Below are 23,320 nucleotides of genomic sequence, written 5' to 3'. Positions count from 1 at the left end.
TTGAAAGAAGTAATACTATGTTAGAAAAAAATTCTTATATTATGTTTAACAATATTTTAAACAACGTGGTTTACTCTGGTGAAGCAACATTTCCACTCAAACAACATATTTTATATTAAACTCTGTTTATATTAAACAGACTCAAGCGAAACGCATGTACTAAATCTAAAGTTCACCTTTTCCCTTGTGTGGGAGACTTTTCAATCCACCGCTCTCGGTTGTTTTAACCGAATTTTAACGCAGCTGGATGTTTGCACGAATATTCTCAGTTCGAGGTGACAGAGACGTCATTTCTCGTCGCCGCCCGGATTTTCCGATCCCTATTCACTCGCAGGAACCGAGTTTATCTTTTTCCGTGCGTTCGTTATAAGAGAGAGAGAGAGAGAGAGAGAGATACCTTTCCTCATCGTCGAGTTCTCACCTGGTCCTCATTCCGCCGTACGACCTGCAAATTTTCTCTCCGCGCGTGCACCACAGAACCACTCCGAGCCGACCGATTTATTCTCCCATGCCTCGGCGTGCGTCGGGAGCGAGTTCTCGCCCGGCGCCCCGCGGCCGTACGGCCCTGAGTTTGGGCCCGAGCGGCGGTGGTTCTCGGCGAAGGCACACACGCTCGTCCCGTCGTTCGGCTCGGTCGAGTCCGCCGCGGTACTTGTGTCGGATCGTGCGCGATCCACGCTCGCTCGCTCGGAGAGCGTACAACACCGACCTGTGCCACCGTTCTTCGTGCTTCTCGGGTGTCCTCTCTCTTTCTCTCCGGGGCCTGCGACGCCGCCCGCCCGTGTTCCAGCCGCCGCTGGCCGTGCTCGCGTGATGCAGCTGCGGGAAGCTGCGACGTCACAGTCATCGTCGTCACTCGTCGCAACGTGCGGCGTCGTTCGCCAGGCCGATTTCGTGCGCGCGGCCTCGAGCGCCGAACGTGGGACTCCTCCTCGCCGCGCTCCTCTCGTCGGGCCCGTTTAAGGCACAGATCGCGGCTCGAGATCGACGTGCGCGTGCGCGCACTCGAGAGTGTCAGTGGGAAGAGAAGTGTGTGTGTGTGTATGTGATCTCGTGTTTTCGCGTTGGATGCTGATCGAGATTTGAATCCGCCCTCGATCTCACCGTCCATCCCTGCCTCCGCCCCCTCCCCGTTTCCCTATCGGTTCTCCAGCTTGCTCCAGCGTCTTCTTCCAGGTCTCCTCTGTGCGCCCTGCGGACCGCCGAGGTAAAAAGCGAGGTAGCCGTGGCGACGAGTGTCTGATCGAGGCTAACTGAGCGGGGCCGACGAAAACGGCCGGCGAGATGATCATCTCGACGATCATCTCGACGATGATCATCTCGTGAGAGAAAATACCGCGTTGTTTATCTGTCGCGCGAGGTCGTCGCGGATCTTTCTTCAGGCGTGTCTCGTGTGCGCCGAAGGTAGTTACAAGTCGCCCTCTCGCGTTCGCTCCGATCGATCTCGATTTCTCGAACTCGAGTGCCGCGAAGCCGTTGCGCGAGCCGTCCCCCGCTTTCCTAATCGCGTGAATTTTCCGCCAGTTGGCGGCGTGTCTTCGTGCACGCGTGGCAGGAAGGTTAGGTGGTGGTAGCGGGCGCGCTCGGTGTCGCCTTCGAATCACGTTGCATTTCCGGGATCCTCTTTGGAATCCGACCGGCGCGAACACGCGGCCTATATATCGACGCACCGCCGAGTACTGTTATTATAATCGAAAGAGAGAGAGAGAGAGAGAGGCAGCGTCGCTGTAACGGTGCGAAAGAGCGGCGTGAACGGAAGCGTGAGTCGCGAACGTGAAGCGCACGCGTTGTTTACGCACGAAAACGAGCGTGGGAAGCGAAAACGGGAGTTCCTGATCGCCTCGTTAATCGGCTAGCCGTTTATGCGCGCACGCGATTCCGGCTCGCCCGGCTAAATCGACCGTTCAACGGCCGTTTCTCCGGTAAAGTGAAATTTTGCCGGTGAATCCGCGCGCCGCGAGAAATCGCGCGAATCAATCCGTCCGAGATCTTTCCCCGTTGGAAATTGATACGTATTCGCGAAATGGAAGAATAGTCGATCGATCGATTCGCAACGCCGAATGTGACGGTAGCGCGGAAATTAGAATGTCAAATTGAAGTTCGATGAGAGGAGAGATGCACACAGAAAACAGTGCCAGGCTCTAATACTCCTTAGCAAATATTTCTTTGATCCACGTAAATTGTCCAAGCAAAATATTTACTTGATTCAAGTCCCACATAGCACACTTTATCCCGTGAACGTCCTTAGGACGTAGAATGTCCTCTGGACGTCTTTAGGACGTCCTTTGAACATTTGTGTATGGGAGTAAAATTTACTTAATCCGAATAAAAATTTGCTAAGAAATATTGGAGTAATTTTTAACTTGAATCTAGCATTTCTTTCGGTGTGCACGAAAAAAAGATATTAATCTTAAGTCAATGATAGATATTCTTATGTGTAAGTAAGAATATTATAATATTCTTGCTTATATATGGGAATATCCATTATTGGTTTAAGATTATCCTTTTTTCTGTCTAGTCAATATCGTGATGAGTAATGTTAAGAAAATGTTAATATAATAAAATGCATATATAAACGATACGCTTGTTCTTTTCGACTGAATTAATGTTGTATTGGAACTTCGAACCTTTTCCTCTCAACGTTAGGTCATTTATAGTTGTTTCGCTCTAACGGCAAAAGATGCAAATTAGTTCGGTTAAAAAGAACAAACATAAAGTAAAAGTACCCCAAATATGTACCTAAGCATGGGCTTTCTTATTGTTTTTGCTTTTAACTACGAATATCTAAACTTTCGACCATAAATATATATATTCAGTGAGCAAATTGATCGCGGACTGCGCGCAGATTGGCAGCGAATTTAATCAGAATCCTACAAACCATCAGAATCCCGCACCATAGCCATCTGTGTTCCGCATTTAGCTCGCGTTTTAACGACAGAGCCTGGCAGGCAGTCCGAGCAAATTGCAGATAGCAGAAACTACGCAAAGTCTGTCGCAAGCAAATCTGCGCGTAACAAGATCTGCCCGATTTCTGCCACTAATCTGCCAACAGATCATTGCAGGCTTGGTTTCTTCCGTCAGTCTGCTCGGATTACCTGTCAGCAGGCTCTGTCACATTTTTGGCAACATAGTCCGACAAAGAAGATCTTGTGTTACATTTGTTGCCTTTCTGCCATCAAACATTTGCAGCAAGTTTTGCTCGAAATGCGTTTGCGCAGGTTTCGCTATCTGAGTATATGCTATATATGAAAGTTTAAATATTCACATTTAAAGATCAAAATATTGAGAATATTCTTAGGTACATTTTCGTATATTAGTACTTTTGCTTTATTATGCAATAATTTAATTGCAATTTTATTTTTACTTTCGCCGCGATAGAGATGCCCGTAAGCATGCGTGGAGTGTCGTGTCGAATTATCGGTATAAGCGACGAATATTAATTGCAAATTTTTATCAGGGTCACCTTGGCGAGTCGGCATAATGCCCGCACCGAAGATGTCAGTGATCGGTGATTCCATCAGGCTGGTCCCCGCTGGTAGCCCTGCCCTCTTCGAGTTGTCCGCACTGGGCTTTAGGAGTAGTGAGATCGACGTGCAGATTATAAGTGAGTAGTGTCGAAATTGAATTTCTCAAGAGCGCTGCGGCAAGAAACGAATCAAGAGTTTGATATTCACCCGGCGAATTACAGCGCCCTCGAAGAGGCACATTCCCGCGAGGATCGACGAGGAACCAGGACGATCCGGCGAATTTCGCGTCGAGTTCACGCCGACCGAAGTAGGCAGTCACCTTGTGGAGGTCAGCATCGCGGGACAAAAGCTACCGGCGGGACCGCTCGTCGCCAAGGTCTACAACAGCAGTTTGATCCAGGTTACTGACGTACCTAGCGCCGTGGTCGGCCATGCCTGTCAATTCAGAGGTGAGTCACGTGATCTTACGCTTCGCATTTTATATCCTGCGAATGTTCCAAGGTAGAAACTTCCAAAGAACATCATCCTAAAGATACGTCTTAGTGACGTCTGAAAGACACCTTTTACAGAACGGGATAGAAAATGAAGATGACGTGAAAATGATGAGAAAATAATCGAAAAGTCAGTTTTTCATCATTTTAACGTCATCATGATATTTCGTTTTAACTTGGTATTTCTTCAGACATCTTTTAGAAGCTTCTGTTGCCTGGGTAATGCCTCAGTCATTAGTGTCTGTCTCAAGCTTGTGACTCTTCTGCAGTGGATGCCAGCGCTGCTGGGGAAGGCCAACTGGAGATCTCCATAAACGAAGGCGAAGTGCCCAATCACGTGCAAGTAGTGGGTGGCGGCCGTTGCCTCGTATCGTTCACGCCCGAAGTCGCGAAGTCGCATTACATCGACATCAAGTTCAACGGAGAAGCGGTACGCGGATGTCCGTTCGTCTGTAACGTCTCGGACACCAGCAGAGTCACGTTAAGTTTGAGTCATCTGGAGCTCATCCCCGTCGATATACCCGCCAGCTTTCACATGGGAGTCGACGGAAGTGGAAGTGCGGAGCTTGCGGTCTCCGTAAGGGGTTAGTCACACTTTTGATCTTTAGCGTCCGTTTCGTTAATAAAATGCTCACTAACTAAAGAATAGCGCTTCCCTAAAATTAACTTTATTCAATGAAAAGAAATTGTTTATCGATAATTCTGTTGTGTTTGATTCTTCATTAATATTCTAGCAGCATTCGTAGATCTTTACCACAGAAGGTGGTCAGTTTTCCGTTGGAGAAGGCAAAAACTCGAAGTGACCTTTTAGGCAGACCCGATATTTTATATCTTCACAATGTTTCCAGATCCTATTGTAACTAATAATGTCCTCTGGTCGTACATATTTTCTAAACCAATATCTTTTCAGGACCGAATAACGAATTGCCGGTCAAAGTGACCGGTGACATAAGTAGCGGCTTCACTGCGGAGTTCATACCACGGGACGTAGGCGTACACTCAATTAGCGTGGAATATAACGGCTATCCTGTCAACGGCACGCCATTCTTAGCTAAGGCTTTTAACGCGGACAAAGTGCTAATTGGACCAGTAGCCAGAGGCAGTGTCGGCCAACCAACCCACTTTACCGGTACATAGCAATAATATAATCAATTGGTTAGGTATTACTTTCGTTAACTCTTTAGCTCTGACATGTAAGGGCGTGTATACACACACACACACACATACGCACGTGCGTCCTTAGATATTCAGTTAACCAGAACTTTAATATGTTTTATATGATTGTAGGGTCTATTGTACTTCGTTAGGCTTTCTAAAGTTAAGTTAGAAGTTACTTAAGCAAAAACTAATTGAAAAGTTATGTTAATGAACTTATTAAAGTTAACGGTTAATTTTGCAAGGCCACGTATACATATATAATTAATTAACTGTTTAATTAACTATTTAATCGTAAATTAAATTTATGCGAAATAAATCCAAGGTAGTTTATTATAAGAAAATAACGACTGTTTTTCGTACTCAGAATTCCATACAAAAACACTAATATTCAAAGGGGCGAGAAAAAATTTTGCTGTCATTACTTCTGGTTTTTTTTATTCTATATTACAAAAGAACAACTCGGCGTAATGACTTTAATATTGATGAACTATGTTAACTTATGTATAAAAGAATTACTCGATCGAAAGATTTGAACGGCAATATTTGATCTCAACGAGCGTGTTTCGATTCGATATTTTGTAAATGTGAAATATTTTTTATAATAACGTTTCCTGTTTTGATTAACTCATCTTACCGTCCGCAGTCGATGCGAGTCAGGCGGGCGAGGGGAACTTGGAGATCACGATATCGGCTCGCGGTCAAAACATACCGACGCAAGTGACGCCACAGGGGAACGCACGGTTCTCCGTCAGCTTCGTGCCGTTCGAGGCGTGCGAGCACGTGATCAACATCGCCTTCAACAAGAAGACTGTGCCAGGTTGCCCCATAGTAACGCGCGTAGGTGGCGACAGCCATGTAACCGTGAGTGGGCAGGCATTAAGCAGCGCTGGATTAGGACGGCAAAGCTATCTTACCGTCAGTAACGTTGCCGGTAGCTTGGAGGACTTAGAAGTTAACGTTGAAGGTACGTATCGGCCCGTCGACCTGTACTGCGCACTCGAGTTACTCGACAGGGTAACCTTCTTCGTCATCCGACGGCACCCACGTTTATCTCCTGCGAATCTGACTCCCGCACACGTTGAGTCGAACCTTCCGACGATGTGTCGTCCGTACGACGAGAATCCTCCCCACCGATATCGTCGATGCTTCTCATCGCAAAGTCTTGTTCTCCCGAGAGGACGTTCATGTGTAATGCACGCATTTTCTCACACACCGAGCACCAGTTGTACAATGTGTCACCGGCAAAAATGCACGGAAGCATCAGTGTGTTAATTCACCACGTGTACTTAATAACGGAGGGATCTTTCCTGTTCTATTCTTAACGTCACGGATATGAGTGTCGCATGTCACGTGTACGTAACGTCGCCGAACCGGATACTTGCACAGGATCCATCCATCCATCCGTCCATTTCGTTGTTTTTCACGTTAATCTACAGCTTGAGAGCAATTTTCTCTCTCTCTGTTGCAGGTCGGCCAGCTTTCAGACTACGACATTACTAGACTTCTCAAAAAAAAAAGAAAAAAAAACAAAAAAAAGAGAAAAATAAGAAAAACACTAATCTCTCGCTCTTATCTATATAATTATAACGGACTATAACGAAACACGCGGTGGTGGGTCCCCTAACTCTCAATCTGCTGAAGATCTTTTGCGTAAGGGTAGTCTAATTAAACCGACCCCCTCCTCCTCCCTTTCCTCTTACTCACGTATTCCTCCTGTACTTGTTAGTTACCACAATCGGCAGGAGTATTGCGAGCGCTTGATATCTGGGATTTCCGTTTCCTCCTTCATTCACTGTAGAGAAGCTGTGGAAGGCGCGTTTAACACACTTATCGCGATCGCATCCCCACTTGCCTTGTGGTGTTTGCGAGATGCGTTTGACACTTGACACGTGTCAGAGCCATGTTTACGGTGCTATATGTTTACGTTTAAGTTGATCGTTCCGACGCGACGAGACACACACGTTTACCGATCCGTCTGGACACGATGTGCCTTAACAAGAGTGCCAATATTTCTTCCGCCAATGACCAGTACACGCATTGTCGCATTCAGTTTCGCGGACGAACTGCGAAGCCACTGCGAGATCATTTCTCTACCTGATAACACTTTAGCGCAGGGTTGTGCTATAGGTTTTAAGATTACGTCTACATAGATAATTTATGTATTGTCTGCGCGATGTTTACACGGACTTTTTTCACATATACTCAATGTAAACTATGTAAAATATTATAAATTACGTAGCGCAAAGAGAAAGGATAAATTGTTATAGTTGAAATTGTAAACGTTTAAATCAGTTTGAACTATAAAATCGTACTCGATTTGGATGTTAATTATGAAGATACTTAATATTAAAAGTTTTTGAGTTTATATATATAGGTAACACAGAAATGTTACCACTTAATTCACCCGTGGACTTTTTTAAACGGGGAAAAGCAGTATTCTTTGATTCATAATTACATAAATAGGTACAGTATGCATAAAATTAATTTTTCTCTTTATCAATGTGAAATCAAGTTCGCCAAATCTACTGTTGATTTTTTGTGGCACCGTAGAATACCAAAATTGTGTATCATCATGTTTAAACCAAATTTTTAAACCAAATAATTTCACCGATTTTGAATAAATTACATAGGTAAATTTAGATATAACCCACTTCGTGCATATATAAAATATCTGTATAGTAGTATAAAAAGTATATATGCTGTTAAAATACAAATGTTCAGGTTTACCTGTGGGCCTTCAATAGAAACAAAATATAAAAATAAGAAATTACGAAAATTAAGAAATTTAAGAGAAAGATCATTCCGAACTGTTTATAAATTACTTATTGCCTACACAGATGACATATTATATATAGTTTACATTGTCTATACGTGGAGAGACGTGGACTATTTTATTTTAATATAATTGATGTATTTTACGCGTAAACGCCAAACCCTGCTTTAGTGCATCATCCTCTTAATATGCCCGCGATTCTATCGCACTCGTCGCTCATGTTTCTCGCTAACAAGCATGCTGCGGCCGAGAATCACGCGGACGGTAATCTTAGTTAATTAATCCATTCGCGACGCGAGCAGGCGATGATTCGCGACGGGACACCCCGCGGCTTCCCTTCGCATTATAGTCACGTAACAGTTTCGTTTCTTCGCCGTAAGCATCCACGCGCAATCCGCTTGCTCTTAACGTCGCTTGTCATGCAAGTTTTCCAAGTGCTGATGTGTAATAACAATTGTCGAAGTAGTACACGATCGGACGTGCGCGAACTCCTTCGCTGGCCTCCGGTGTCCCTGTGTGAGATCCCACCCGAGTAGATGGCTGAGCTAAATGATATTAAACGACTAACCGCCGGACTTGATAGGGCCCAATGGACAGGCCGTACCTGCTCAGGTCACTGACAACAAAGACACAACATGCAGCGTGGCGTTCACACCGAGAGTCGTTGGAGAGCACCGTATCTCGGTGAGCCATCGGAACATTCCGGTGGTCGGCAGCCCCTTCAGCTGTAAGGTGTACGATGTCACCGCGATCAAGGTGAAGGATGCCAAACGAGGCGTTATCGGGATGCCCGTGACTTTCTTGGGTACGTTCTTTTCGATATTCTCATTAGTTCTCATAGAATGTTGTGATGTAATGAAAGTATCGATACCAATATTGAAACGGGTGTCTAATTAAGATTAATCGATATCATTAGTGATACCGGTATCGGAAGCAAAATCTCGATATCGATACTTATATTTAAACAAAAACTATGCCGTTACACGTGCGAAAACTTCGGCCGAACTGAGATATTAATTTGGTTAATGGGCGAACTTGGGATAACAAACTCTTCTATCCCTCTATTTCTGTGCGCAGTCGAGACTAGTCAGGCGGGACCAGGAAACCTCGAGGTCACTGTGAATGGTGGTCGGGTGCCGACCTCGGCACAGGCTCAAGGCCCTCACACGTACGCGATTTCGTTCACCCCGCGCGAACCGATCGTGCACACCGTGGACCTGCGCTTCAACGGGGAGGACGTGCCTGGCAGTCCGTTCAGTTGTCAGGTATTCCATGGCTCTTTGCCAGGTAGCAGAGGCTCCTGGCGGATGTTTCAGAGTTCAGACACAATAAAACAAGGAACAAGCAACATGGAACTAAATACAGGGAATTAGAAACCTTTGAGAAAAATAAAACATTTTTTTAAGTATTTTTTAAACGTTTTACAAACATTTTTTAAAAGTTTCCGCTGCCCGAATTGCACTTAACATTTTCTAATGCTCTCTGAGCACGAAGATTTATTTAAGGTTTCAATTAAGATTCCGATTTTTTTACTTTAATACGTTCGTTACTGCGGCTCATTTGCAGAACCTTTCCCATAGAACTCCTTTGTATTTTTCTTTTTTCTATGTAATTGTGTAAAACTGACTTGGTTTATTTATGTGGACACAGAGAGAAAAATAATCGTTGTCACACATATGTGACGCTGGTTTCTCATGAGAAAGCGTCACACATGTGAAATGAATAGTATAACGAATGTGTTAAGATTACGATTATTTTACTGACTTTTAATGTTTTTATGGTAGAATGCAATTACAAAGATCCTCCTCTATTTAGGTCAGCGATACTGCGAAAGTGCTGATAACCGAGGGACTCGAGAAAATATCTGTGAATCGTGTCGCGACCTTCACAATAGAGGCCGACACGTCTCTCGGGACACCGGTTGTTGAGGTGCTCTCTCCCACCAGAGAGAGCTTGCCTGTGCATATCAAGCAAAATGGTCACGGCACCTACACCGCTGGATTTACACCGAAAGACGTTGGTGTGTATACGTACGTGTGAATTAAAGAATGCGGAACATGATTGTCATTGTAAACTGCATTCGTGCTCATAGGCGATCATAGTGTCGAGGTGAAACTTAGCGGTTCGCACGTGGAAGGAAGTCCGTTCCTCGTCAAGGCCTACAATGCTGACAAAGTTAAGGTGACGGATATAAACAGCGGAGTCGTCGGCAAGCCAGTGTTCTTCAGCAGTAAGATCATTTCTTTCACACTAAGGAAATATTCTCATTTGGAACATTTCGTTTAGTAAGTGATCCTGAAAGACTTTTTTTGAAAAAGAAAAAACTATAAAATATACAATTCTAAAGTTTCGCACAAGTATAGTTTTATCTATACTTTAGCTATATGCAGTAATTTCTACATTATTATTTTCAATATTAATAAAGTTATAAATAATTTTATTAGCGTTGAACGCGAAATGTTGGTTCATATAATTCCGGACATTGTAGGTTTCTGAAGCCAAAACGGCAAAATAATTATTAAACTATAAACTTTTGGCTATCGTTCTTATCATAATAAAGCTAATATTTTTAATGTTTCGATTTTTTCATTAATACATTGAAGATAATGTGTACAAATTACTGTACATAATTAAAACAATTTTTCGTATAAAGTTTTAGAATTGTATATCTTATAGTTTATTAAAAACACATTCTTAACATTAGCTACAAATCTTCCAAATGAGAATACCGTTTTAACGCGATGATGAAACCGAAGTAGTTTTTCCACGTAGAACGCACTGACATCCTGCCTTTGTCATTTCAGTCAATGCCAGTCAAGCCGGAGCTGGGAACCTGGAGATCATAGTCGCGGTAAACGGCAAGAACGTACCGAATTACGTGCAGAGCGAGGGCAACGCCAAATTCCGGGTGAACTTTAAGCCACAGGAGGCCGCCATGCATAGTCTCAGCGTTCGTTTCAACGGAGAGCCAGTTCCAGGTAATAATATCGCTCCTGATCGCCCAACATCCTCAACTTTACCGATATTAACTATTTCATCCGAATGTCCAGGTTCACCGTTCAGTTGCAAAGTGGTAGGCGCGGGTCAAGCGGTGATCTCCGGTCACAACTTGAAGATGGGCGCTGTGAAGCGACTGGTGTCTTTCACGGTGGATCCGCAGGCCCCGTCCACGAATTGCGACGTGATTGCGACGCCGCCGTCGGGCATCGCTCTGCCCATCACCATCGAGCCTATCGACGGCAAGTACAACGTGAGCTTCGTGCCTACGGAGGTCGGCAGGCACAACGTTAGCGTCTTGATAGACGGCGAATCGATTAAGGGCTCTCCGTTCGCGTGTAATATTTATGACGTGACTAAGGCAAGTTTCTTCAGATCGGAGCTATTTTTTCCGCTTGCGAGAGATATATAACGTTCCGACGACGACTGCAGGTCCACGTGTCGGGTCTCATGGAGGCGTTGCTGGGCCAGGCGACCACATTCACGGTCGACGCGGCGGAAGCCGGCGAGGGAACTCTTGAACTGGTAGTCAGCACGGAAAACAACACGGTCAAGGCCGAGGTTGTGGCCTGCGCACGCGGACTATACGACGTCACGTTCGTGCCGCAAACGACGAGCGCTCATTATGTCAACATCAGCTTCAACGACGACAATGTTCCAGGTTTGCGAACTTTCAATGTCAAGAATTTCGACACATTTTTCGAAGATTTAACGTTTAGCTCGTTTGTTTTCTTGTTACCTTTAGGGAGTCCGTTTAAATGCCCCGTTGTCAGTGGTATGTTACACGGCCCATCGATGGTGCGAGTTGGTAACACAGCTTACATCGACTTGGACATGTCTGACTTGAACGGTCCTGTATCGGCGGAAGTCACCGGTAAAATATCTGCTGGCACTTGTCATGGGAGTTGTCGCTTCATATTTCAGTATTATTTTAAATTTCAATATCCAATGCGTTTAATTGTTGTTATTATTATTATTTTTATGATCATTTTTGTATGTTTCAATATATACGTATATTCAGTATATTTACTATTTCAATATTATTTGAAGTTTTGATTATATATTAGGTTTGTCTCGCTGGTTATCACAGCGCTTTGATGCCTTCGCTTTCAGGCCCAGACGGAATAATCATTCCATGTACGCTGACGAAACTATCCTCGAGCTTGTATCGCGTAGAAGTTCGGACGCGACAAGTAGGGACATACAGTATAATATTCAACGACGCACACACCTTGGTCAGTTCGCAAACACTTCAAGCTTTCGATCCCGGCAAGGTTTCCATCAAGGAAGTGGCGGACGTAGTGTGTCATCGACCCGGGACTATTTTAGGTAATTATTCAATCCCCCCTTTCTTCTCTCCATAGATCTATGTAAATCTCATAATACTTTACTGAACATCGATCTTGCGAGAATTATCAATTGTTTGCAAATCTGAATATATGCATGATATTCCGTATCTTCTTCGCACAGTCATTGCGTCGAAAGAAGCCGGTCCCGGCAAATTAGCGGTCAACGTGCGCGCCGGCGGTGCGGACGTGGACAGTTTAGTAAGGGAAGGAGACAACGGTGTCTACGAGATTGTATTCCATCCCACGCGCACCGCACCTCACAGGATTCACATAAAATACAACGAGGTCCATATTCCAGGTATGATCAATCTCCATCGCATTCTGTTGACGCATCAAACCGTCCGAGACTCGTATAATATATATTCATCGCGCTACATCACTATAATCTGTCACAATCATCATTATCTGTTCTAATCGTCGTATATAATAATTTCTCACGATAATCACAATCTGTCGTAATGATCATGGCCTGTCATAATCACTATAATAATATATTACACGGCGCAGGTACGATAAGTATCCGTCACACTCTATAGACGCGTCGAATCACCCGAGTAAAATACAATCCATCGTAATCATTATGACTTTTAAAACGATCACAATTTATCATAAGTATCATAATCTGTCACAATTGGCCTGACATATCATCATTTACCAGCAATCAATCTTAATATGTGCTTCAAGGGAGTCCACTGGACGTGACGGTGCGCGGGCCTACCGGAGGGCGAGAAGTAACAGCGACAGGGTTAGGCTTATACCAATCGTGTGTTGGGAAGGTGACGTCATTCACGATCGAGACCCTCGGTCGGCCGGGCAAAGAGTTCGACGTCGTAATTAGCGGGCCGCAGGGCAACGCCGTGCCCGTACGCTGCTACCAGCATCGCGACGGCAATCTGCTCGCCGAGTTCACAACAAATTCCGTTGGTGAGACGTCAATGATAAGTTCGCTCGCTGAACCGTCTCGCGCGGGAGCTCTGAAACGTTCGATTGCGCACAGGTACGTACAAGATCGACGTGCTGCAGGGGGCGAAGCCCGTATTGGGCTCACCGTTCTTCTGTCAGGCCTTCGACGCTGCCAAGGTGAAGCTCCAGGAGCTGGGCCCGATGACGATCTCGGTCCACGACCACATCGCCTTTAAATGTGAGTGACAATTACGCACGCGTGCTTCCGCAAACGAGGTTGCCCTCGCGTACGTGCGATGAAAGAGCCGACGTTGACCTGAATCGGCGGGTGCGAAATCCAGTTATCCGGCTGAGGGAACTGTGCTAATCGCCGAGCGGTCGGCAGCGGCGTGATACCGCATGCGTGTACGCGCGCCTCGCATTGCCATCCCATGCTTATGTAAATGTGCGAACGCGTTCCTCGCGTACGACCGGGAGAAAGTAGCGAGCGTTTTCTAGCGCGACGCGTCTCAAGGCTGCACCTGCGATATAATTGCAGCAGATAGCACAAACATAACGCCACTTTCAAATAGCCTCGCCAACTCGCTCGCTCGCGCGCGCGTCGCGGAACAAAGTCGCGATACATCGGTGTCTCCGCGACGTACGCGCGTTCTCTCGCGACACGTTCGTCGTAATCGTCGGCTGCTTCTTCACAGTGATGAAAGCCGACGCCGGTATGGCCGACCTGGACGTGACGGCGACCAGTCCGTCGGGCCAGGAGATCCCGCTGCAGGTGACACCGCTCAACGACGGCGCCGAGATGATCGAGTTCTCCCCCAGCGTGCCCGGTACTTACATGATCAACGTCACCTACGGTAATTATCTTCGGAGTAGACTGCCTTTTTTTCTTCACTTCTGTTATTCTTGATGATTACTTGCCGGTGATTATCCTCTGGTGTTAATCGTCGAATTTTCTTCGCGACGATCAGGCGGATGCTCCGTGCCTGGGAGTCCAGTGGTGTGCACCGTCGACGCAGCAGGACAAGCGCGCGCGAAAGGCGAGGGATTGCTGAGCGGTCACGTGGGTAAGCCGGCGCATTTCATCGTCACCGGCACGAGGAGTCCCCCGGCGGTTCAGGTATTTAGACGCACGGAGAGTTGAATGCGTGGGACGTAAGGTTGTTGCGATATTATTGAACACTGGCATCGATCTTTTTTTCTTTCAATACCAACTTTTCAATCGATATTTTCTCTCGTTATTTCTACCTGTATTATTTTGCTTCGACATCTTTTTGTTAATATTTCACCCAGATCTTCAAAATATTACGCTATATAATGCTTTGGTATTAGTACCGATACTTGAATGGTATCACATCCCTAGTGGGACGTACCAGCTCGTTTTGTTTGATTATCGTACGCATGTCCGTAGGTGGATGGGCCGGACAGCGTCTCCAAGGCTACCATCGAAGCCGGCGCGAATCCGGGCACGTGGAACGTGTCGTACGTGCCGACCGAGGTCGGCGTGTTCGATGTGAGGGTCGTTTCCGCCGGGCAACAACTGCCGGGATCTCCGTGGCACCCGAAGATCATAGACACGCGGAATCTTCGCGTTATCGGTGAGTCATCTCAAAGTGTGCGACTACGTACTTTCACTGGAGAAACAATTGAATTCAAGTCGAAGCAGCTGATAGGAAAATTTGAGCGAGAAAAGATCTCGATTGAGAAGGTTCAAGTGTTATTTTCAGTGATTGTCAATAAGTGTTTGATTCATAAAATTGTTCAAAACGACTGAAAATATAATTGTGCAATATTAGTGAATATTATTAAAGAAACGTTTTGGATCACAGATATTTTCACGGAGAACAAGATTACTCTTGTGAATTTGATTAAATTTGTATACAATGTACTCACGTGAAGATTTGATCGCAGGTGGGTGGTCCGCAGTGTGTGACGATATCGGACGCTTAAAGCTGCACTCGTCGAACAAGATCAGCTTCGACACCGCGGAGGCCGGGCCCGGCGAGATCAGCGGGACCATCGGCGATCATCCGCTGAGCTTCGAGATGACGTCCAATAACAGGTTGAAGCTCGTTCCACCTCAGATCAACGGCGGCGAGCACCGGCTGGAGATACTCTTCAACGGCACACCGTTTCCCGGCGCGCCGAAGCTCGCGGTCGCGCAGGACTTGGAGGTTTCTCGTCACACTTGATTCTTTATTACTTCAATACGTGTCGTGCAATCGTGCACCCTGTTCATTTCCAGCCTCCGGTGCAGGACACGAGTCGAGTGTTGCTGAAAGGACGAGGACTTACGTCGGCCAAATGCGGCGAGGAGGTCAGTTTCACCATAGACGGCTCCCAAGCCGGCAACGGAACGCCGAAGGTTCAACTGTTCTCGCCTACGAGCGAGCTCAACGTTATGTTACAACATCTAGGTGAGAAAAGGAAGATTGCAAGTCCATAGGACGCAAGTCTGCAGGAGAGACGTGAATCTAAAAGTACCATTCTTGCGAACGCACAGGCGACAGCGTGTACCGTGCGAGCTACATACCGTTAACGCCGGATCCACTGCTGATGACCGTCTCGTGGAATGGAAGGCAGCTGAAGGGTTGTCCCCTGCAGATCAACGTCACAAGCGCAGCCGACGCGTCCAGGGTCATTTGTTCCGGCGATGGGCTGAAGCACGGCGTCGTCGGGCAGGAGATTCGCAGCTTCATCGATACCAGAAGAGCCGGACCAGGTGAGGGAACCTGTCTCTTCATTTTGCCCACCTCGAGTATTTCTGCTATTTTTGGAGATATGAAAATATTTCAATTACGAAAGTTTTGTGTGTGTGTGTGTGTGTGTGTGTGTGTGTGTGTGTGTGTGTGTGTGTGTGTGTGTGTGTGATGGGCATCAAAAGGGCTATGATACGCTTGGAATAATTTTTCTGTGGGTGGAGGCGCTTTGGAAATTACAAAGTCATCTCCATTTTTTTTCAACGACATATTAAATTTTTTTTATTCTTAATGCAATAGTGGATGTTCAAACGATTCCACCGACCTATATGTCATTAAATAAAGGAGTGAAACGATGATTCTTACATATTATGAGAGATATTAGAAGTGATATCTATTTGTATCAATTCAATATTGCAATCGTCAAATTACTGCAACATGTATTTTAGTCAATCCGAAAATAAAGAAGTGTACATGCTTCAGGAATTCAACGATTGTAATATTGCATCGATATAACTGGACATCACTTCGAGCATCTCTTATATAAGAATCATTGTTTTAATCCTTTATTTAACGCCGAGTGACTTTATACTTTAAATCATTGGAATCGTCTGAATATTCGTTAATGCATTAAGAAGATGCCGGAGCGAAGGTCGAACTTCGACGGGAAAGCGCCTTCATTTAAGCGGAACTAAAAATGTCGATAAATTCTTGACATTTTTGATGTGATACGGGAGCAAGCGTGTTTAAATGAGCATGCGAGAGAATATAGAAGTGGGAAAGTGAGCGATGGGACGAGTGAGTAATACAAAAGAGCGAAAAAGAGAGAACTATATATTACCAGTGCTCTACTTACTATCCTGCATCTACATTAAACGCGTGCAGATCCATAAAACCCGTTTGACTACTATACATTCTTACTACGCTTTCAGTTCGATGTTTGTTGATACACCGTTATTCCTCAGCTTAGTCCGAAGCAACAATTATTTTGTACGTAAGAACAACTTTTATATTAAGCGAACGTTTCTATGACCTGACAGCTGCAGCACGTGCTGTAATCAGTCACTCGCACGCACTTAGCAGCGCTATGTACACTTTTTGCATTTTTTTTCATTCTTAATTTTTTTAATTTTCACCCTTAATACTGATAAACTAAAGATTATTGCGTAAAAATTAGCACGCAATATTACAACGCAATATAACGAAGTGTGAAACACGTAATTGGAGCTCAATCAGATGGAGTGTAACTCGAGCGAGATACAATCCAGTGCATCTTGTTATTTTAATTTCTCATGTATCTCAATTGTTAATGAAAGACTTGCTTCGCAGGCGAGTTAACGGCACACTGCGTCGGGCCGCACAAGGTAGCGTACTGTGAGCTATACGATCATGGCGATGCCACGTTCACGTTGAACGTGAAGCCTCAAGAAGCGGGACGGCATGCATTGACGATCAAATATGCCGGCGAGCATGTCCCCGGGTCTCCGTTCACGCTGCGGGTCTCTGGTGCTCCGGACGCTTCGAAGGTATTAAACTGACTTCTTAAAGTGTCTAAGATATCCTCTTATAGATATCTTTTCGATTGTCTCTCAAGAGGTCAACCGATAACGGAAGAGTATTACTTACTAACTTTTTGGACCAACTAAACGAAAGAATCCGCAAAAAAGGGCCGAGTTTAAAAAAGAAGAAAATAATCTTTATTAGAATAAAGCATGCGCTCATGCAAGTATAGTGAAAAATTTCTCGGTGGCGAGCAATTTTCCTGTAACAGGTACGCGTTTACGGGCCGGGTATCGAGCACGGTGTGTTAGCGACTTTCCAGTCGCGGTTTATCTGCGACACGCGGGGCGCGGGTGCCGGCCAGCTTACGGTGAGGGTGCGCGGACCTAAGGGAGCGTTCAGGGTGGAGATGCAGAGGGAGACGCAGAAGGACCGGATCATTCTCTGCCGGTACGATCCGACGGAACCCGGCGATTACAGAGTGGAGGTTCGCTGGGCCGGCGTGCTCGTGCCGGGGTCTCCGTTCCCGGTTAAGATCGTCGATACTCAGGATGAATTACTGATGCTCACGCAGGTAAGAACGATCGTCGAAGAATGGTTTTCGCGCGTGTGAGTGGAAATTCAAGTTCCTCATCCTTCGCTGCGGTCTTCGTCTCGCTTGATGACGTCGGAAGCGAGAAAACGTCTGCCCGAAATTCTTACGAAATACGTTGAAAAAAAAAGGGGAAATAACGGTTGCGAGAGAAGAATCGATTTATTTCATTTCAGGGTGGAGACAATTATTCGACAGGCCATCACACTATCACATCGTGGCGTGGATCGCAAGCTATACTGTAGAGACGCCGCGTCTAACATTGTTATTATTTTGTATGGACTAATATATATCCGGTAATATATAATAATTATTGTAACTTATGCAAACACATTTTCAATAAACTCAATTCTCGTTCGGCAGTCACTTCCCTCTCCCCCCGCCTCCCTTTTGGCCCATCTTTTCCTCGTATCTCGAAGCGTCGACATTTGCATTTATTACAAATTACGCGCGATTATATCGTTTAGCTAACGTTTATGTACACTTTCTTCGAGACCTCTTCTTCGGGTCCTCACCGTTTCTGCCTCTTCTTCTCCAATTTGGAGAGATCCCTGAAGATCTCCTTCTTAACTTCCCTCTGCTTCCTCATCTTCTTGACTTCCTCCGCGGCGACTCGCGCTTGATATTCCGTGATCCTTTTCGTCATCGCCTCCTTGTTCTGCTGCTGTTTGCGCGCGTAGGTCGCCCTGATCATCCTCATGAGCTTGGCGACCTTTCGTTCCTCGGGCTCGCGCACTACGACGACCCTGCCTCGGCCGAACTTGGGGTTGCGATTGGGCAGCTGCTCTTCCTTCGGCTTGTCTCTGTAAGGCAGCTCCTTCTGCAACTTCCGCGGGACGTAGAGCGGCCTGAACACCCGGACGTCTCGCTCGATCTGCGTGTACATGGAATCTCGGTTGGCCTCGGCGCGAATGTTCTTCTCCCTCTTCAATTGCCCGGCGGTCTTCATGCCTCGCCAATGGTTCTTCTCCGCCGGCGGCAGCAGCAGCGACGTCACCGGGTTGTAGAAACGCGGCACGTCGACCTTGTACCACGTGCGGCAGAACACTATGTCGCTCAGCAGGATCTTGTCCTCGAAGGTGGCGCGGAAGCAGCCCTCCGGCTTGGCGACCACCTTCTTGATCTGCCCGCGAATCCCCGACACCGTCTTGATCCTGGCGCCTTCGAACTTGGCGACCTCGAGCGAGCTGTTGAACATGTCCTTGATGTACGCGGTCTTGCGGTAGATCTTCATAGGCACGCCGGTGAGCTTGAGCTTCTTCACCACCTGCACGCTCTTGTCGATCTCGACGACCGAGCCGGTCGCCGCGATGCGGAAGCCCGGCCCCCTGCTGGCGACGTCCTGCACCGCCAACACCCCGGTGCCCTGCGGCGTGACCGGGCCCCACAGCTGGCTCATGCAGGCCACGTGTTCCGGCGTGTACTTGAGCATCCTATAGCGCAGGTTGTCCTCCAGCTTGGAGTAAATCGGCAGCGACTGGAAGCGCCGCCAGCCGACGGAAAAAATGAGCGGGTCGCGACTCTTGAGGATACGCGTGTACCAGCGGTGCTTCTTGATGCGCGCCTGCACGTAGCCGATGTTCTCCTCGCCGTGCAGCAGCCCGCCGACGATGAGCGGGTAAGTCGGGTCGAGGTGCGTGATCAGCTCGCACGGCACCGTCTCGATCTCCAAACGCACGTACATCCCGGGCCGGTAGCCCTCCAGCTGCACCCTCAAGTCGTCGTCCAAGCCTTCGAACTCCGACCTGTTGATGTCAGCTTGCCTCTCCACCTCGGCCTTCAGCTGCTCGTAATACGTCTTCGTCCCCGAATCGTACTCCGCGTCGAATTGTTGCTTCAGCTTCCTCTTCTTCTCCAACAGCTTCCTCTTCTCGTCCTCGGGCGCCGCCGGCCGAGCACCTTCATGCTTCTCCCCGGTCTCCAAGTCCTCGAAGTCGCCCATTTCCTCCCCCTCGTCCACCATGTCGTCTAGCTTTAGAAGCTCCTCGGCGTCCTCCGACTCCTTCCACTTGCCCGTCACGAAACGGTCGGCCAGCAGCGCCTTGTTCACCTCCTCCAGCCAGTCGCGCGGCTTCTCCGTCGTGAAGAAGACCGACTCTTCTTGATTCTGCAATTCCCGCTCTTGAATCTTCCGCTTCTGTTTTTCTTGAACGGCTCGCAGTATCACGCCTACGTCTTCTCCGGCCTGGTCGTCCTCTTTCTCTTCCTTCTTCGTCTCCGACAAGTTGTTCTTATCCAGCACGTCGTAGACCAGCTTCATTAAGTTCTTATTGTTCTGCTGGCGATTAATGAACGCTTCTTTCGCCTTCTCGGCTAAGTTCGCCTTCCATTTCAGCTCGTCTGCGACTTCCTCCTCGCTCTCGTCCGCCTCAACATCTTCTTTCTTCTCTCTCACGTCCTCCTCCTCTTCTTCTTCATCATCTTCGTCTTCCTGCTCATCTTCAGACCCTTCCCCTTTGAATTCGCTGATGTGATCTAAATCGTCCATCTCTAATCCTGTGCGTGAGTCTTCGTCGCTAAGCTCGTCGAAACTTTCATCGTCGCCGTCGCGTTCTGCACTTTTCTCGGCTGCGTCGAGGCAACTCAGCGCCTTCGAGATCTTATTCTTGATCAGCATGTCCGACTCCTTGCTCAGAGAATGATACACTCCTGTCTTCCCTTGGGCAACTTCATTCCCCTCATCCTTCATTACTCCAGTTTCGTCAAGATCCATATCGTTACCTTCCTTTGCCGCATTAACCATTTTCTTCGTTTTGCTCCGCCTTCTATCGTCTTCTCCGCTTCTTTTCCTCTTAGTGCCCTTTTCATTAAGTTCCACGGTATCCCCATCGCTCGATTCACTCCCTGCATCATTGTCGTCGTCATCATCATCGTCATCATCGTCATCATCGCTGTTACCTTCGTTTCCTTCTTTAACCCGATCGGCATCCTCGCCTAGATCATCCCGGGATTCTTCGTCTTCAAATACCACTTTCCGACGAACTCTCCCATTCTCCGTCACTAATTCGCCCGTGTAAGGCGCCATGGTTTCGCTCACATCATGAGACTTGATCGGCGCAGCGTCGCTGAACAACTGCAACTCGCTACGCTGCAGTTTCTGGTCGAGCGTCTCCTGCGTGTCCATTAACGCGTTAGCCAATCCGGTATCCTCGTGCTTGTGGAAATGACTGCCGCCCGTCTCCACGTAAACAGCGTCCTTGTCGTAGACTATCCCACCTACGCCGGAAAATGGCGCGTAGATCAGCCGTTCCTTCTCCACCAAAGCGCGCTTCTTGATCTGCTCCGGCAGGGGGCAGGGATCCGGCAGGAAGCTCAAGTCCTTGATCCTCATGTCGCCGCAGCCGGGTATGTGCACGGACGTCTCTTTATTTAAAGGAATCCCTCGGATATATCTGGAAGCAAACGTCTTGGATCAGTTATATATTCTTATTAACGCATAAAGTTATACTCTATGGTATCAACAACTCTTTAAAGGGAATTGAGTTTTCCAAAATTCATTTTTACGTTAAACGTTTAATTTATTCATTTATTATATTATTCCTCTAAGAGAGATGAAAAACACCGATCTTACAGTAAAAATCAATAAAGAGCAAATTCGAATCTCGGGGAATGGAAAAAGTTACGTGATACATAGAACTCTAGATTGATTAAATTGTTAACCCTTTGAGTGGCATTGACGCCTTTTGGTGTCAAGTTTTGCTCTATATTTTTACACACGAAATTTAACGGAAATCGTAATACTTTCTTTTTCCTGACCCTAAGGGCACATTTTGTCTGAAACATTCGATTAGATCAGTAAGAGAAGAAATGCTCACACTTTATTTTCCACACATACCCATATAAACTTATTGTCCTGTCGATCTTTGGATTCTGCCTGATTAATTCCGGCGATGTCAAGTCCTCCACTCTATCGGCGAGAATATAAGGATGAGTAGTGCGCCAAGTCAATGGCCTGAACTTTATGACTGATATGAAACGCGCCAGATTCTTAATTTCCGTGCGCAGGTATTCGTCGTGCACCAGCCCCGAGAGATAAAAAAGTTTCGCGCCGGTGAACACCTCTATCCAGAAGCGATGCTTCAGCGTCTTCTTGGTCCTCCTCATTTGCTTGGCATTTTTGATCAGGTCCAAGTGAGTGAGCACTCCCATTATCCTAGGCATACCGTGTACTTGACATATATTCAGGAATTCAAATATCTCCATCTCGAATCCAAAGGATGCATCCACCAGCAGCAACACCAGATCCGCCACCTTGGCGATGTCTATCATGCTGTTGATGTCATTGTTGCATTCCATGAAGGTAATTCGTTGCTTCTTGCCGGATACTACGGTGACTGGACCGAGTATGTTGGCCAAAGGCTGTTTTACATAGCTCTTGATTAAGCACTGAACGAGCAGGGACTTTCCCACCTTCGGTGGACCCACTATAGCCACCAGGATCGGTGGTGGTTCTAAGGGTGTTCTGTCGACTAAGGGTATATGCTGCTTCTTTGTCTCGATGTCCTGCTTGCGCCTGAATTGTCTCTCAGCTTTCACCACAGAATGGAACGTGAAAGCCTTCGGATTCTTCTGCCTGTCCGTCAGTTCCTGAGCGTGTCCCTTCTTGGCCTTCTTCTTCTCTGCCTTGCGTCCCGCATTACGTCCCCTGTGACTCTTGTGCTTCTCCACTTCGTCCGTTGCAGACGACATTTTGCTGGCTCTTATCCGAATTATTCTTCGTTCGTATCAACTGAAAAATTCGCGTATATATATATATGCATCACACAAAGCAGGTTCAATATCGAGTATATGCATAAGATTTTCGTACTCAAGTCGTTTTTATTGACGATATCTTGCGATATCATTACTCACGAACTTCTAGAATCATTAAGAAGATATAAGTTACCCTTTCTATCTGCAAAAATAAAAACGAATTGGTAGTCGCGCATCACACGTGCGTTCACACGCGTGTTAAAATTTTAGGTTATATTTACCACTTCAACATGAAGTACTCAACTCGCACACTCGCGCACGGAATGGCTCGGACTACCGTAGGGTTGCGTTCGGGAGTTCACACCGGTTGCACACCACTAGCACACTAGCCGTTCGGAAATACTCAGTGTGGTTCAGTGTGCATTCGCGTACGTCGTTCGGAAATCCTCCGAGAGACACAACTGTGTGCCACCGAACCAACCGACGAAAAAGAAGGGGACGTCGGGTGAGTCGGTGGGTTACTATCTAGTTACTTTTATCATCACTAAAAAAAACTATTTATAAAACAATGTTTTAAATGAGAATAATTCTTCAAAGGTAAATAAAGGGTGTGAAGTATTATTAAACGAGAATACCCTCAATCTCATTAATGTACACAAAATACCCAAGCAAAGATGAGAAATTGATTTTTAAAGACGGAGT

The 23,320-nt window shown here is 46.5% G+C and overlaps 2 protein-coding genes across 10 annotated transcripts in view; one reads left to right on the top strand and one right to left on the bottom strand.

Moving 5' to 3' along the window:
* The window catches only part of LOC106742642 (filamin-A), a 52,916-nt gene extending 34,628 nt beyond the window's left edge, over nucleotides 1–18,288 (top strand). For 5 of the 6 annotated variants that reach the window (XM_014615821.1, XM_014615832.1, XM_014615826.1 and 2 more), the window contains exons 15-40: nucleotides 3,458–3,604; nucleotides 3,689–3,916; nucleotides 4,228–4,542; nucleotides 4,869–5,087; nucleotides 5,760–6,080; nucleotides 8,473–8,694; nucleotides 8,967–9,154; nucleotides 9,705–9,909; nucleotides 9,982–10,119; nucleotides 10,694–10,867; nucleotides 10,940–11,247; nucleotides 11,319–11,547; nucleotides 11,632–11,760; nucleotides 12,000–12,215; nucleotides 12,357–12,533; nucleotides 12,920–13,159; nucleotides 13,233–13,376; nucleotides 13,834–13,992; nucleotides 14,107–14,255; nucleotides 14,547–14,733; nucleotides 15,047–15,309; nucleotides 15,381–15,552; nucleotides 15,639–15,857; nucleotides 17,164–17,360; nucleotides 17,606–17,908; nucleotides 18,103–18,288. In XM_014615821.1, the coding sequence (XP_014471307.1) occupies nucleotides 3,458–3,604; nucleotides 3,689–3,916; nucleotides 4,228–4,542; nucleotides 4,869–5,087; nucleotides 5,760–6,080; nucleotides 8,473–8,694; nucleotides 8,967–9,154; nucleotides 9,705–9,909; nucleotides 9,982–10,119; nucleotides 10,694–10,867; nucleotides 10,940–11,247; nucleotides 11,319–11,547; nucleotides 11,632–11,760; nucleotides 12,000–12,215; nucleotides 12,357–12,533; nucleotides 12,920–13,159; nucleotides 13,233–13,376; nucleotides 13,834–13,992; nucleotides 14,107–14,255; nucleotides 14,547–14,733; nucleotides 15,047–15,309; nucleotides 15,381–15,552; nucleotides 15,639–15,857; nucleotides 17,164–17,360; nucleotides 17,606–17,908; nucleotides 18,103–18,171 (5,318 nt within the window). In that variant the 3' untranslated portion in view covers nucleotides 18,172–18,288. Of the gene's footprint in view, nucleotides 1–3,457; nucleotides 3,605–3,688; nucleotides 3,917–4,227; nucleotides 4,543–4,868; nucleotides 5,088–5,759; nucleotides 6,081–8,472; nucleotides 8,695–8,966; nucleotides 9,155–9,704; nucleotides 9,910–9,981; nucleotides 10,120–10,693; nucleotides 10,868–10,939; nucleotides 11,248–11,318; nucleotides 11,548–11,631; nucleotides 11,761–11,999; nucleotides 12,216–12,356; nucleotides 12,534–12,919; nucleotides 13,160–13,232; nucleotides 13,377–13,833; nucleotides 13,993–14,106; nucleotides 14,256–14,546; nucleotides 14,734–15,046; nucleotides 15,310–15,380; nucleotides 15,553–15,638; nucleotides 15,858–16,766; nucleotides 16,825–17,163; nucleotides 17,361–17,605; nucleotides 17,909–18,102 lie in introns of those variants that run through there. The other variant, XM_014615840.1, reaches the window with a different exon arrangement.
* Nucleotides 18,289–18,403: 115 nt separating this feature from the next.
* On the bottom strand, nucleotides 18,404–22,940 carry LOC106742668 (ribosome biogenesis protein BMS1 homolog). Of its 4 annotated transcripts, XM_014615855.1 has the most exons (4): nucleotides 22,900–22,924; nucleotides 22,734–22,820; nucleotides 21,762–22,655; nucleotides 18,404–21,318 (listed from the first exon to the last, which is right to left on the bottom strand). In XM_014615855.1, the coding sequence occupies exons 3-4, from the start codon at nucleotides 22,613–22,615 to the stop codon at nucleotides 18,438–18,440; spliced, it is 3,735 nt and encodes a 1,244-aa protein (XP_014471341.1). In that variant the 5' UTR covers nucleotides 22,616–22,655; nucleotides 22,734–22,820; nucleotides 22,900–22,924; the 3' UTR covers nucleotides 18,404–18,437. The 4 variants fall into 4 exon arrangements, with proteins under 4 accessions (XP_014471341.1, XP_014471367.1, XP_014471351.1 ...); XM_014615881.1 differs by lacking the exon at nucleotides 22,734–22,820 and having other exon boundaries at nucleotides 22,900–22,940; XM_014615865.1 differs by lacking the exon at nucleotides 22,900–22,924 and having other exon boundaries at nucleotides 22,812–22,894.
* Between the last annotated feature and the right edge of the window lie 380 nt (nucleotides 22,941–23,320).

Source organism: Dinoponera quadriceps, unplaced genomic scaffold (assembly GCF_001313825.1).
Source record: "Dinoponera quadriceps isolate SergipeBrazil2010 unplaced genomic scaffold, ASM131382v1 scaffold3, whole genome shotgun sequence".
In the NCBI taxonomy this organism is placed as follows: Eukaryota; Metazoa; Arthropoda; class Insecta; order Hymenoptera; family Formicidae; genus Dinoponera; species Dinoponera quadriceps.
The sequence above is the reverse complement of the archived record's forward strand: the minus strand, read 5'-3'. Positions and strand labels throughout refer to the sequence as shown.

Bases quoted from the DNA above. Each gene is read 5' to 3' on its own strand.
- LOC106742668 (XM_014615881.1), bottom strand. From the start codon at position 22,615: ATGTCGTCTGCAACGGACGAAGTGGAGAAGCACAAGAGTCACAGGGGA. The intron at 21,319-21,761 runs GTATGTGTGGAA...GTTTGCTTCCAG, and splicing joins AGGACAATAAGTTTATATGG to ATATATCCGAGGGATTCCTT.